The sequence below is a fragment of the Anas platyrhynchos genome, chromosome 2 (genome assembly GCF_047663525.1).
Source record: "Anas platyrhynchos isolate ZD024472 breed Pekin duck chromosome 2, IASCAAS_PekinDuck_T2T, whole genome shotgun sequence".
Classification (NCBI taxonomy): Eukaryota; Metazoa; Chordata; class Aves; order Anseriformes; family Anatidae; genus Anas; species Anas platyrhynchos.
Window position 1 is genome coordinate 105,893,739 of NC_092588.1, and position 15,891 is coordinate 105,909,629.

At 34.7% G+C, this 15,891-nt stretch overlaps 1 protein-coding gene across 11 annotated transcripts in view; it reads right to left on the reverse strand.

Moving 5' to 3' along the window:
- TNS3 (tensin 3) overlaps nt 1-15,891 on the reverse strand; it is a 245,005-nt gene that overhangs the window by 100,846 nt on the left and 128,268 nt on the right. For 10 of the 11 annotated variants that reach the window (XM_038173696.2, XM_038173695.2, XM_027451289.3 and 7 more), the window contains 7 exons: nt 15,227-15,398; nt 10,555-10,605; nt 9,237-9,359; nt 7,036-7,100; nt 4,055-4,138; nt 1,312-1,424; nt 103-163 (listed from right to left, as the gene is read on the reverse strand). In XM_038173696.2, coding sequence (XP_038029624.2) covers nt 103-163; nt 1,312-1,424; nt 4,055-4,138; nt 7,036-7,100; nt 9,237-9,359; nt 10,555-10,605; nt 15,227-15,398 — 669 coding nt within the window. Of the gene's footprint in view, nt 1-102; nt 164-1,311; nt 1,427-4,054; nt 4,139-7,035; nt 7,101-9,236; nt 9,360-10,554; nt 10,606-15,226; nt 15,399-15,891 lie in introns of those variants that run through there. The other variant, XM_038173702.2, reaches the window with a different exon arrangement.

The following is a 15,891-nucleotide window of genomic DNA, read 5'->3' on the forward strand; positions in this document are numbered from 1 at the left end:
ATAAATGGTTTAAAGAAACAAACAAGAAAATAAGATTATGTAATTCTGCAATTGCAAGAATTAAAACATATTCAAGCATAAAGGAAAATGCCTAAGACTTACTATATTCCAGATGTATACAGTGGTTGCATAGCTTGGTATAACTTCAGAAAAGGCCGACAAGCTGAAAAAAAGTCAACAAAAAGGACTATTTCTGTAATTATTTTCCTTTTATCTCAATCTTACAACTAGGAAATTTCATGCTGAAATTCCAGTCATTCCACACTGCACAAAATGACACACAGACACAATGTTGACTGTCAAAACATCTTTCCAAACAAAACTGTCTTTTCCTTGAAAAAGTGTATGATTGTATTTTATGAAAAAGTTGATTTTATTCTGGTCTTCTTCTGGTCAAACTAGTTCTGAATAGGGGAGGGGATTTTAAAGGATTCTGGTGAGAAAAATTAGAAGGAACACTTTGTTCTTTTGAACTGTCTTTCTTCTTTCTTTCCCCCTTTATCTGGTGGGAAGCAAAATAAATGAGGGAAGAAAGAAAATGAACAAAACTAAAACAAAACCCAAAGCAAAATAAAAAGCATTTTCAAAATGTAACAAAATATTTATTCTACAGTTTTATTACAAATCTAATAAGTACTTCACATTTCTTACTACAACAAACAATATTCTTTCTTTATTGAAAACAGACAAATTTTAGAAATATAAAACACATGGAGCATCATAAATTTAAAATGGAGCATCATGAATTCATGTTGATGACATTTCATAAGACAGGTGCTATGTAACTCTTGGCTAGAGAAAATAAAGAGCTTTATCTTTACCATGCTGTTACCAATTTACCATGCTGTTAAAGCTTTAGCACAGTATCTTGGTTTGAAATTTTAACTTTAAATTTTTCTTTAAAGCAGATCACCTCAGAAGTGCACCATGTCCAAATAACTATCCTACAGAAAACCCAATCTCTACAGGAGATTTCCTCTCTAAAGAAGTTATATTTATGTTCACGTTTGTTTCCTAGAAGGAGGAAACTAGACTATGGAACGATCAGGTTCTCAGCTCCGCTGCAGGAACTGAGAGCACAACTATTCACAAACTAGGCATCATCTTTTCATTTAATAGAGGACGAAAATTTATTTCACCTGTTCTCACTTTGTATTCTTAGAACACTTCTCCTCATTCACTTACTAGGAATTTTTAGACTGATATCAAGGATTGATATCAAATTCAAGTTTTATGCAGGATTTTTAGAAAGGTCCAGACTGAAAAAAGGCTGTAATCCTACACATGGATATGAAAAGAGAGGTAATTTACCTCCTCCAGCATCAAAACTTGGGATACCATGGAGAATAACATAGTGCAGGAAAAGCGGGGTTGTATTCATTTTCACAGATCCAGATAGAAGGCCACTTAGAAACTGCACATATCTAAAAAGTAAAAAATTTATCTGTATTAGATAAAATCAGTAACGCAACTATATGGGGGAAACCCATTCTTTACACTACTATTTCTAGTCCATGGATACTAAATAGCATTGTGACATTATACACAACTCCAAAAGAATAATCTTCATAAAAGAGCATGAAAGGATGCTTTAATTCACCAAATTAATAAATACATGGCTGTTGCACTGCTACTGTTGATGTCTTCATTTTAGTTATATACATCACTATAAGAAAAGGACCAGCAGCAATAGTGCTGTCGATCATTTCAGTACACATTTTTATTTGCAACTGTCTGAATTGGTCTGAATTGGCTTGCACAACAGATTTACAGTGAAGCACACTTCATTAAAACAAAAGCAACAAGTGCCTGCATCAGAAGTCTTAGCATAAAGGTTAATGTGTGCAAATAACATCTTTATATTGAGAAGTGCAGCACCATAACAACATGAAAATCGTTGTACTGCTGCTATTTAATACCTGTTTTGATCATGAGTTCACAAGCATGTACATGCAAGTGAGTATTACTGCAGTGTCTGTTAAACATATTCCTCTTAGCTCTTTAAACAAGCAAAAATCTCCATAACTGAGCACTTACTCCATGTTCCAGGTAACAACCATGCTCCTGTTAACAACTACAACTAAAGATATCCTGTTCAGCCATGACATCTTTACTACCCTTGAATGGGGGTTGTGGTGGTTTAGAATAGGTTTCTTATTACGGACAACTAGCAAGGCTCACTTTATTTTGAAATATTAAGATTACTACTTTGCTTTTTGGGTTCCTCCTTATATCTTTCTGAAAATATTTGGTTACGACTGAAGCACAGATTTAAAATTGTCATACCTATAGGACAAAAGCCAGTGGTAAAACATCTTACCAGTGACATCTCGATCTGAACATTTTCTCTCTACCACTACTTGTTTTTAATGATCCCAAAAATTCATCTGAATTCTTGAACCCCATTTCCTAAGGCAGTGCACTTGAGATGCTTACGGGTATTTAAATTCTAAGAAGTGTGTTCAAAGATTTATCCTGAAGATTTATATCAAAATTTTAAGTATGAAGGCTATGTATCTGCACTTCTTATTCAGACAAACCTCCAGTGGCTTATCTAAAAGAAAGTATCCATTCTAAGTACTGTCAGAATGGATTCCAAATAGGATTTGTAGCCTATAGCATGGTTGGTTTCCTTTCCACTGTTAGAGCCTCTGACTAGCAGCTAGAGAGAAGCTAAATGGTATTTAGAGTGACAAACTTAATGGTCAGATTTTTTTTTTGAGGACAAAATTTAGTGAAGAAAATTTTTCAAAATACAAATAATGGGTGTATTTTCAAACTTTACCATTTTGTTATTCACCTAAATTATACCTGGTTATACATCAACTGGATTTTAACAAGGACATTGCTAATTTATTAGCCAATAATAATTTCAAAGAAAAGGAACATTAGAAGAGTGATTCAGGCCAGTAGCTCAACAACATAGGGTCAAAAGTCATTATAAAATTAGCCAGAAACATTGCAGAGCTGGTCTTACCTTTATCTGCAATAGCCTTACTACTACTGCCAGATCAGGCAAAGGTAGAAAAGTCCAGGTCCAATAGGAGAACAGTTTTGCAAATGCTTTGGAGAAACCCCTCTGTTCTTACAGGGAGCGTCATTCCAAAGTACATGCATGCACATGTATTTTGAAGACAGTAAAGGAAACTCAATTTCAATACTGCTGAGCAAAGATGCTAATTCCATCAGTCAGGAGGTGAACTGAGACACCACAGAGGAATTAAGCATGTCTCCTCAAAGAGGGTATAGATAGGATAAAGAGAGCAAGATACTACCATTTGTATCTATTTCATCTCTACCTTTATGATTTGCACATAGTTCACCTATGTCAGTAGCAACTGAAGCTTTCTGACAACGTAATTGTTAAAAACTGCCATAAGGCACAAGACACAGATGCTGCTGTGAGTATCCCTGGCTGTCACTGAGATGTGACTGCTGCAGGGGTGCTCATAATAATTTATCCTAACATAACATAACAGAATTTATGCACAAGGCCTCTTGATAGGAAGAAATTAAGAACATCTATTTCTTTTTGCTACTACAGTCCACACCTCTGTATCTGGTAAGGAACCACTCTAAAGTTCTTATTATTAAAATACAAGACATATATGCAGACCTAAAATTGCAAAAGAATGATGCCAGTAAATTTCTGTTTATGAAAAGTTTATTTGATGTCTAGTGGCATACTGTGTTATGATTTTTCAAGTGAAAAAGGACTATGCAGGTCACCACATGGGTTCAAGACGCAATGTGAAGGCTTTTTTTATTTAGAGATGAACAGAACCAAGTGCCTTTTGTTTGTTATTTTTTGTTGCCTAATTACTAACAAAGCCTTATCATTCTAAAAGCTACTGTGTACAGGCTGATTAAAACCAAATGTGAACAGTAATTATTGAATCAGTCAAGGAAGATTAACATAAGATAAAGTGCTGACAATTCAGAAGTCACTGGAGGATCTTGTGGAAATAGCCTTTACACAGCATGTGAGGGAGTAAGTTACGGGGGCAGAAGATAACAATGACATTTCTTATTGGTATGAATTAGAAATAAATACCTTTTTTGGGATGGCTGCATTAAAGCTGAAACTTTATCATCAAAGAATTTCTTCATAGCAAATCTGTCTAGAGCTTGATCAGCACTGACAAAAGAGAGACACAGAGACACACTGTTATTCCAGTTTGGGGTTATCTTGGAAATTCATCAGGTTACTGCTTGAAATATGCCAACATTGTTGGAATAAAAAAGAATGAAATGAAAGGAAAAGAAAGTACCACCTAACTAGTAACCCTAGCACTTACAGGTCAGACAAGAATGTCTTTTTTTCTTTTTTTCTTTTTTTTTTTTCCTGCTGACACCTTCTTATTCCACACCTTAAGGCATTTTTCTTCCTGAGGCAAAGCACCCTCTCCCTTATTCAATTAGCTGAATTGCATATTTCCAGCACATTGTAATGCAATAGAATTACCAAAACCAAGCAGCTCAGGTTGCAAAAGGGATACTTGCCACAATTTCTTCAATGTTAAACAGGTGAGTTCTCTCTCTCAGATTTATTCCCTTTTTAAAAAATCTACAGCAACACTATGAAGGTGAAAACCATTATCTAGCTCTGACTATAGTTCAGTACATGAGGTGCCATGGATGCTGGGCTAGAGGATCATTTAAGCAGTCAAACAATTCATTCAGTCTTTGTTTCTTCTACCCTAAGCTACTAATGGAGCAAATGTTTTAAATAAAAGTATCAGCCTTTAGAGAAGAAATGATCTGCATCAGTTAACTACAAACTCTTCAAACATACACTTAAGGAAATACATTTTTAAAAATAAACTTTCTTCCATTCTCTATCCAGAATATAAATGGTTCCTATGCATGTCTTCTGTATCTGTGTGAAGGAAGGCAAAATGATGTATATGAACACACTGTTGGCCCTATGCTACCCCTCTGAAAGAGGTACATGTTCCTCCAGACACAGGCCTAGAGAATGTCAGAACGTCTCATCTCCAAAGGATGATATTACAATGCCAATAATGATGGTAACATTATACATGCATCATGAAGACAAGTCTGCTAGAATAGGGTATAGTGTTACGATGTTTATGTTGTATATTTAGTATTAGAAAAGCTGAAAGACTAGAGATAGTGTTTAATGAACCAGTAGACAAATATTACGATGGATACAGATCACTGTTTAAAAAAGCTATGAAAATAAGTGTCATAGAGCTGATGATTGGACTTCAATGTCTATGTCAAAACGGGTGAACCCATTTTATAACAGTTGTATGCTGTTAAGATATGACAAGATCATCATGTGAAAAAAAAGAGGAGCAGCTGAGGGAACTGGAGTTGTTTAGTCTGGAGAAAAGGAGGCTGAGGGGAGACCTCATTGCTCCCTACAGCTACCTGAAAGGAGGTTTCAGCAAGGAGGGATATCAGTCTCTTTTCTCATATGAAGCAAGTTGCACAATTTCAAGTTGCACCAGAGGAGATTTAGATTGGACATTAGAAGCAATTTCTTGATGGTTAGGGTGTGAAGCATTTGAATGGGCTGCCCAGGGAAGTGATACAATCCCCACCTCTGGAGGTATTAAATATATGTGTGGGTCAGGCTGGTGGTTGGACTTGATGATCTTGAAGGTCTTTTCCAACCTAGATGATTCTATGATTCAAAGACACTAAATCTCAAAAATGAGCACATACCAATATACATACCATACATCACCAATACTATTTTAACCCTATAAAGATAAGAAAAATGCAGAAATGTGAAGCTTTTTATCTGAGATCTGTTTGCCCAAGTTAAGTTTTACTGCACGTTAGTCCTTCCTAAATGAGAACATCAGATATCTGTAATCCAAACAGTTTTGCAACACAAAGCATTTTTCAGTAAGCCTAGATTTTTTTTTGGTATGTGCATACAAGCAATCGAAAATTTTATTTAGTGTGAGGAATCCGAGAAGTCTTCTCTATGAGTACTGTTTCTGACACAGCAGCCAGCACACTCAACAGTAGCATCTAAAATAATTCCTGCTTCTGTTATTTTGCTGTGTTTTGCTTCAATTTTGAAGAGTCTTAATGCTGGGGATATACAAACCCTAGCCAGGAAATTCCCTCAGCCCTGACAACCTTGTTGTTATACAGAAAAGCTAAGCTTTGAACAGGAACTGTCAGATATACAGAAATTTAAAGGATGGCTTCTAAACTCACTCCTCTCCTAAAAGCTACCTAGAGGAGTTCTGAATTTGTTTTGTAAAAGAAGACACCTTTCACCACTAGGCTCTACAGTTCACATCCAGATGTTTTTCTGTTATGACATTAGTAAAATGTATTTATAGGCAGGTACCACCTCATACCGGAAAACAATTTGATTTAAAAGTAAGATACATTTCATCCATTTGACAGCATTTATCAATTTTCATCTTCATTGACATATATTGTTAATTTTCAGTTCATAATTTGAAGACTCTTAAAGAAACAGTTGAAACAGAGCAATCAGACTCCTATTGTTTAAACTGACTGAAGACCTGCTCCTGCAAAATAAGATTCAGATTATGTCATAAACTGCTTTCTGCACTTTGATCGATGTCTGAGAATTCCCTGTTAAAATATTTGTTCTGGATTCTAATAACTATATTCCATATGTACTTTAGGAATAGTTTCTCATGGATTCAAGAGAAACAACTTTAGGGATGTGGCAAATGGATGTGTTGAATAACTTAAAAGATTGCATCAGTATATAAAAATGGTTTCAAACATTTCTTCATTCATCTTAAAAGACCCTTTAGATAACTTTTACACAGAATCATAGAATTCCTGATTAGAACAGACCTTTGATCTTCACTTAGTCAAACCTTCTGCTGAAAACAGAACCACAAGAAAACTACTATAATATGTGCTCCAAGACTCCTGAGAACCCTGGCTAGCAAACCTTAAGGAGGGAATTGAGCAGCTCCACAATTACAAGACATCTTTTTCTGATCTTTTTCTAATTGTAAAAAATGCACAATATACATTCATTTATTTCCATTATTCATAGCTTACCTTGCAGAAACATTGGTGAAGTGCATATACGATGATATGACAACGCCTATCCTTCCTTTTCCTCCCTGTATTGGGAAAAAGGGAAATGGTAGCTTATTTAATCTATACTGCATATCATTGAACATTGTTCTGCTTAAGACCCATGCTAAACAAGAACTTTAAGACATGCCTCTCTCGTGTTGTTTCAATGGTAGTATTCATGGACATAAGCTTATCTCTCTCTATTGCAAGGTGACACGAAAAATGCTAAGCATGATTTCTATACACGTCTGTCAAGTCTTACGTGATGGAGAGGAAAGCTTGCACAAATGGATGGCAACATCACACAGAGCAAAGCCTGTATCTAGCTATTCTGCAGTGATGAATTTTTCCCATCATGTTATTTGCATTAATCATTGTCCTCTGTGCTCAGAAGCTCTTGCACGCAGTGGAAATCAGTTTAAGAGGCTGAAGACTTATCTGTATCATACTGAAACTTTAACATAGGAACTTTAATTCCTAGCCTGTGTTTGAAAATATCACTTAGCAAATGACTTCCTAGCTCTTCATTCATATCCAAGAGCTGGGTCCTCAGGTGAACACATTAACTCCTATATATGCCTAGCAATAATACTAAGTTTTCTTGGTATTTTTTTTTAATGTTAGATTCATTACTTTTAATAGTTTTAAACTTTTAATTATTTCTTAAACATGCATTTAAAATGCTATCTTTTCATACCAAAACAAGGCAATATTTTTTTTTTAAAAGAACAGTAGTAAAGGGTTCTATCAATTATTTTATATAATTCTTTTCAGTGATCATTTAAGACAAGTCTAGACAATGTTGCAACTTCTGTTACAAAATGTTATAAAATACATATTTTGGAAAGCATATTATCTCTGACAGGTCTTGTCATTTTTACCTCCTTGACCCCACAGCGTCTCAGACTTACAACTGCTGCTTGTTTTTCTATGGAGTATTTAAAAAATGTTATGGATCTTATTAAATAGTTTACATGACTTAAATTCAGTACAATTTACCAAGTGGTAATTCTCTCTGATTTCATAACATTCTCAGACTCTCAGCTGACACAGGATAGCTACACCTATTTTTGTGTTTGGAAATATTTAAGTTATTACCAGGAGGTATTAATCAACTATACACTACCAATTCACCAAAAAAAATACATAGGAATATTTTGCCTCCTTTTTTTTTGTCCCATGTATGGGCCATTCTTCTGGCTGCAGTCCTGCAGCTAGTAAGAATTCAGTAGTGTTTCATACAATCATGGCATTCTGCCTGCAAGAAATAGAGGACTGGGGACTATACAACTTGACCTGAAGAACACCTACATTCTGTTTGAAGTAGTATCTGCCTGCAATACAGAGACAGATTTGTCTTACATCACCAGCACAACTGCCAACTCAGTTCTGAATTTATATTATTTATTTTTAATTAAGGCTTTTCTTTATTTCTCTTCATTGTGAGCAAGGAGAAGAAGCAGCACTGCACAATAATAGCATTACTGTATGACATTGCAGTTACCCAGACAGTTAGAACCTGTCTCGGTCCAGAAGGTACTTAATATCCTCATTTCCTACAACCATACTATTCTGTAAAGGGATGATGAACTATTAGTCAGAACTATTAGTCACTGTGCTATATTCAACATTGTCGGACATGTTTTCCAATACAGACAAAAAATGTGGTCCAGAAAACAGTATTATGTTGTGCCGGTAATTGCCTGAACACCCACTTTAGCATACTGAAAGCCATCTGGACACTTAACCTCTGTTGATCTGCAATGTGGACCCAACTAACAAGTCAAGCCTGTGAACTGTTGCCTAGCTTTATCCAACAACAAAATCCATAAATGTCACAGAATTTGAAATTCTTCTAAAGAGTTTGCCATTGAGCTGGAAAAACTCAAGAATCTAAGTAAATTCACAGAAATAGCACTGACTACTGAGTTTGAAAAAGCAAACTAACATAACTGCATGCTATACTCAGAGTAGAAGCTAGAACATTAGTTACAAAAAGGAAGAGATAACAAGCCTATAGGGTCTGTAGAATAAGGCCTACTTAAATCAACTGAAGATTTGGCACACCGTTTGCAACACTGAAAAGAGCAAACTTTTTTTTTTTTTTTAATGAGTAAGGACAACCTTTTTGAGAATGATTTCAAGCTGATAGTCAATGAGTACTCCCAAAGCTCACCCACCTTGCAATGAATCACCACCACATGTTGAGGATCATTGTTCAACCATGACTCCATAGCCTTACAGATGGTGCACACTTTATCAAGAGGTGGTGCATGGAGGTCAGGCCACCCCACATCCATAATCTGCAGTTAAACAAATAACAAGAGTCACCTTTACCATAATACTCTGTATTAAAATTCTAACTTCTGATGGTTAGGAGTCTCCTCTCTTTTTCCAACCCTTGCAGATCATTTCATATTACATTTGAATGCCATGATGTAAATATATGTTTATGTGTTTCTTTTTCTTTAAAAAAAATAAAAAAAAAATAACCCTAGCATTTTGTAAAAAGAAACAACAAAAAAAAAAAAACCCTCTCCCCCAAACCCACCAACCACTGATACATCACAACATTTCTGAAGACCTTAAAAGAATTTTCAATTAGAAATTCAGGTATTTAATAATAGTAAAATACTTATAATGTCAAAATTAGAACAAAGAATGTTGACTGACCTGAGCAAATATTTTGTAATTATTTTTATTAAGTTTGCAATTTTTTTTCTTTTCTTTGTGTACAACAGATTTGATTCATTCATATTTTCTGTTCAACTTTAGTCACTATATAATACCGTTTACTCAAACTATTATATACGTAATTAACAGTAACAATATTGAACATTAACAAAAGCAGTAACCATGAACAACTTAAATCCTTCATGGTCAATAATGTACTCATTAGGTCAAAATTAAGAGTCCTTTTAGTATTCTTCTCTGGCAGCATATGTAAATCTACTACTATGAATGTACATGAGCAACTGCATTGCATTTTATACAATAAATACAACAGTGAGAAGGGAAAGGGTATGAGGAAAAGCAAAAGGCATTTATAGGTCCTTTCCTTATGTCTCTATTTTACAAAGCAACTATGAAAAGACAACACAAAAGGAAAGCTCACATTTGAATTGAGTTCACTAGCTTCAGTCATTACACTTTATGTTACAATATATAACCCCTAATATCCCATGAGTGCAAAAGAAAAGCATGCTTGGAGCAAAATTTACTTCACTCAATAGGAATTTTCCAGTAGCCACAACAGGCTACTGTGTGTAAAGTCTAAGAAAACAACAGAAACAGCTTTGTAAAGCACAGATGTAACAGGCACAAAACAGAACTTGGGGGAAAATAAAAATACAGAAGCGAGGCATATGTTTTTTTTATGATCTTCCAAAAGGTATCTTACTCTGTATCAAGGCTTGTATAGCTTCAAGGCTTATCATGCCAATTAAGTTCTATTTAACGCTATAGAAAAAGAGGCAGGTTATGGAAGTGAGCCAATACCTTTGCATTAAGCTTGGTAAGGTCATATCTCTTTTCGGAAAGGTTTAGAACCTGTTCAGAAAAAAAGAAAATATATCAATGATCAAGACTTCACCGTTTATGTAGTAAGTCACTGTACTTTAAACAGATGATTATTAGTAGAAATGGCGGTGGTAGGACTTCAGATTTGCCTACTATTTTACTGAATTAAATTAACATTTAAAGTCAGGTAACATTAGCAAATGTAATTTAGGCAATCCCTATAGTAAACTCAGTTATTATATGATGAAACTAAATGCACACTTCAAAAAAGGGCAGTAAAACCGTTTACATTCTATTTATTTCATATCTTTTTATTTTAGTTGAGGGTATACCGAGAGATCTGGACACTGCAAATTTACTGTAAAGCAGATTCAAAAGTTCAAAAATTCGAAAGGAAAAGTCCAGGAGGGTGGTTATGTATTATATATTTGAATTTGAGTGCTTGGCATGAACAGTGTCAGCAAACAAGCTAAGAGCTGAGTAGGCTACATTAAATCACTTTGAAGCTGATGCCTGCTCTTCATGGACAAAGGAGAAGCAGGAAGACATTATACCATCTTTAGGAAAAATTACAGTTTTTGAACAAGAATTACATCCAGAGAAAGGAAAAAAAATAAAAATAAAATAAAAAAAAAAACATAACTAACATGGTATCTAAGAAAACTGCTTATATTTTAAGTTGCATAAGGTTATGGAATCACACATGATATTGACCATAAAGGTCATTCATCACTTCAACTGACCTCAAACTCTGAAAAAAAAGAAAGTTTAAAACACCCATATAAAATTAGGAACACAGTCTTTATTCCAATAATCTGTCTGAATTTTAAACAGATTACTGATACAGAGCTAAACAGCAATCAAAAATTCATATATGCATTGCCCATACTATTTTGCATCAGGAAGACGTATCAACATTTGAAATTAAGACTACAGTTATTCTTCCAGAAAGACCAACTGTATTATATATATGTATATATACACATATACAAATACTGTTGTGTGAGAACTTTTCTTTATCCCTCCATCTTGTATTCATATTTAAGAACAGTTTGCAATTCTTGTGTGTTATCATACACATTTTTTCATGACGGATATGTCACTGCGATATCAGGTGCCAAACTCAAATCCTAGGATGTAGCCAAGTTCCTGTCAACCTATACAGTAGAGATCAAACTGAGATGCTACAGTAGTTGTCATCTCAGAATGGAGACCAGAAGACACGGATCCAACATTTCACATGAAACAAAAGAAGCGTTCACTAAAGGCTTTCAAGAGAAGCATATTCTGCAAATAGATGTAAGTGGAAGATGAATTGCATTCTTTTTAGACCCTTTTTGGTATAATCAAGGGATAGGTACATAGATTTTGTACAGGAAAGATGAGCATTCTATGAAACTTAAATGATTTTTCCCCACATTTTAAGACCTCGTCTAATGAATAAAAAATGAAGTAATATTAAGCAGCTGGGGAAAAAGAAGCCTTTTCTTCTTATACACAGCAGAGAGGAAACACTCTTCACCCCTATATGATTTAAACCTGAACTGTGAAGAAACTTGAACTAGTAAGGTAATATTAATTCTCTCACTCTGCTGAATGCTCGGCAACAGAACAAAAATATGGAGGCCTTTTAGCACAAAAAAAAATATGGAGACTTTTACAAAGATACTGAAGTGTCATACACTTGGTCTGCTCTTTTATCAGATGACCACAAATACAAAACCTCAGAATGGAAAATAAAAAGAATCAAACAGCATGTGGCTGCAATTTTGGAACATGAAAGGCGTACTGTGGTCAAAACAACATTAAGTACTAACCAAGGAAAAATTCACTAGTCTGCAGCCCATTCCATTAAGGAGAAGAGACTGGGAGAGCAAGCAGGCAAAACTGTTCCACCAAGTGGGACTGAACTTACATACTGAAGTTAGCACAGGCCTCATATGGAGTATAATGCAGGGCAAAGAGAAACGTGGCCAAAATATGACATGAGCTAAAATTAACAAATAGTTCCAACTAGGAAAACAACAGCAGCACGCAAGCATCTTACCATTTACATAAGCAGGACCAAGTAAATGCACAGCATTTATATTGGCCTAACCAGTAACAAATGCTAACATATGCTAAAGCTGCAGGGTAATCACTGATTTATTTATTTATTTATTTATTTTACAAATTTTCACAGTGGGTTTGAGGTTTATTTTGCTTTCCTAGAAGAACTGAACTTGAATTTAGACAATAGTATTTACTACCTCATTCTTAATGTGTACACACATCTAACTAGAGTGAATTAATTTACAATAGTTTACTCCTCAAAGAACTCTGTTACCTTTCAGTCACTGTAGATACGAAAATACCACTGGAACACCCGAATACAGCAAGAGAGGTAAGGTAACTTGTTCATTTATCACTGCTATAAATTAACATCAGGAAAACTGCTTTGATAATCATAACTAATAAACACTAAAATTAAAATTCTTAAGTGACAAACTGATAAACAGACAAACTGGTAACATTTTGTTCTTGTTGTTGTTTCTTCTGAAAGCTAAAACTATCTGAACAATTGAGCACCACTCCTTTCCTACAAGCACAATGCATGGCAAACTTTTGTTAAAATAGCATGACAAATGTATTACTGGTAAAATTGATTAAAACAGAAACATGATTAATTTATTTTTGCAAACTGAGTTTTTCAGTTGACAAAACGATTATGCCATTTAAACTGTTTATGCTTGCACTAATTATATTTTGAAAATGCTGGTGAAAAACAGCATTCATTTGTAGCCAAGCCTTTAAATCTTGCATGAAAACATGCCTTCCTTTGCGACCAAGAGATCATTTTATTGGGGAATAAAAGGATGCTTTATTCTATCCACTAAATCTCTTTCTATGAAATGGCTGTTTTTTCAAACAAACACAGTTCTTTGGGTGTTCCATTCCCCCTTCTCTGTTCTCATTATTGACTATAGCAGCAACAATCTACTACGTACAAAAATCCAGAAAGAGAACAGCTAGATAAGAAACAACAAATGTTGATCTATAGTATAGTTTCTGCTAGCTCAGGCCCTGACCAAATGAAAGAAGAAAACTGTTCTCATCGGCTTCAGTAACATTGTTTACTTGTAGGTGGTGGTTTTTCTGTTTTTCTTTTTTTCTTTTTTTTAATGTTTCTTTTTTTTTCAATTTGTTTGTTTGCTTTTTGCTGCTATACTTATGTCTCTCAAGCAGATTTAAGGGATCTTTGAAACATGCGAAACAACAGATAAAGTTTTAAAATAAGATCTCTGGCTCTGTAACCTGGCTATGATTTTCCAGGTTGTTTTGAAAATTTGCAGAAACTTTCTTGAACAGAGGGAATCGAATTTTCTTTTGACCATGTCTGCAGATTTCCAAAGTACTGGGTACATATTTTTTAAATAAATAATTAAACTCAGATCAAAACGTTGCAATAGAAACTGACTGCAATCCCACTTAAAGAGAGGACATCTCCTCAACCTAATCTCTCTCACTTACCATACACACAGAAGATATTTGTAATACAGTTATTTAATGAGATTTAACTCTAATGAGACTACAAGATTATTTCCCACATACCAAAAATATTTCTGTCATATGGGAAAGGCCACTCACAACAGGTGAATTGGAAACCATAAATCTTTACATCCAGGTTACCCTCACACTGTTAGTATATTGTACCTTACAAGCTACCAGCACTACATGGAATGGAAGGAAGGGCAATAAGGTGGCATTCTGAGAACATCAGACAACACTGTAAGTATTACAGGTATGTCTTGAGGACAACAGATAGTCCACAATACATCTATGACACCTCTGTTTGTGAGCAGAAGATAGTATATTTAAATTGTTAGGTGGACTCACTCTGTAAACCAATTTATGCAGTTAGTAAAGTTTATGCTCCTGAAGCTGTGGAAATTTGATTCTAATAGTTTAAGCATGCTGACTAAAAATAGAAGAAAAAAACGTAAATAAAATACTGGCCCTGTTCACATTCACAGAACAAGCTGAGACAATACATGTCATAGGTTACAGATATACTAGGGAAAAAACAGCACAGAAGTAAAGGTTTGGATCATTACTTAAAAATATTCTGCACATAGAGCTCATTTGAGATTTGCTCACAATCTAATTTCCTACAGAAAACTAAATAGCAAGAAAAATGCATCTAAATCAAGTTAATGAGAAAGAGTTTGACCAAACAGACAAACTGTAACCCTATTACATATACCAGAGACAGCCCAGGCATGATGGTGAAAGACCATTAGATACCCAAGCTGAGGACCCTGGTTTAACAGATGGCTAGGAAAGAAAAACACATTCTACATTGCAGCATATATGTTTCTTAAAAGTATACTTTGGACAATTAAAACAGTATGTGCAATTGTTCTGTAGCATTTGAATACCTATGATCAAAATAGAGACTGCAGTGCCAACAGCAGAAAGGTATTATTAATATCCCTATCCTTATCTAACAGATTATAACATTACTGAAAATTCTGTTCTTGCTTATAAAGCTGTAAAGGTGGACAAGAGTTTTTAGATGAATGACTTTTAGTTTATAATGGCATATGTAAACCTACAAGTGGTCTTCCTGCAGGACAGAAGAAGATGCAGCACTTAAGACAGACATACATACCAAGTAATTATCACCATGTTTGGATTTGAGCATTCGTGTTACATCTTGTAGATTGTGGAGATAAGTTTCCTCAGAACAGCTAGCAGGGAAAGATACAGCAATGATCCGTTCCGTGATGTAAGTGAGGTCAAGTTCATAGCCCTCCTCCATAATGTGTTCAAAGTCTGCACTTCTGTGAAGAAATTAGACATGGCAGTTCAGAAAAAAGCAGCAGAGTATATTAATGAGAAGAAATCACAACTTGGACTGATACAGTCAGCATTTCATGTTTGCAAAGCTTTCATTAAAATTACGATTTATTAAACATCTATAAAGGTCAAATTCTTAATTTTAGTATGTAAATAGAGGTAGCCAAAAATCAGAGTTCTTCATATCAAAACTATAATGAAAAAATCTCTACAACCAATAGTGTAGAAAAGCAGTAAGATGAATACAATTAACTTTCACAAACACTAGTGCAAGAAATGTGGGAGTTAAAACAAAGAAGAACAAAAACAAAAATCCCCACATTGTACAGATACTTATGGCTGCACAGGTCTCTTTCTGTGGAACTCTACAAATGCTTTACAAATTAGTAAATTCACCAGTGGTCTGTAAAACATTGCAGATAGATACCATCTTGAAAACTGTTCTGAGAAACACTGAGGTGAATCCAAAACCAGTCC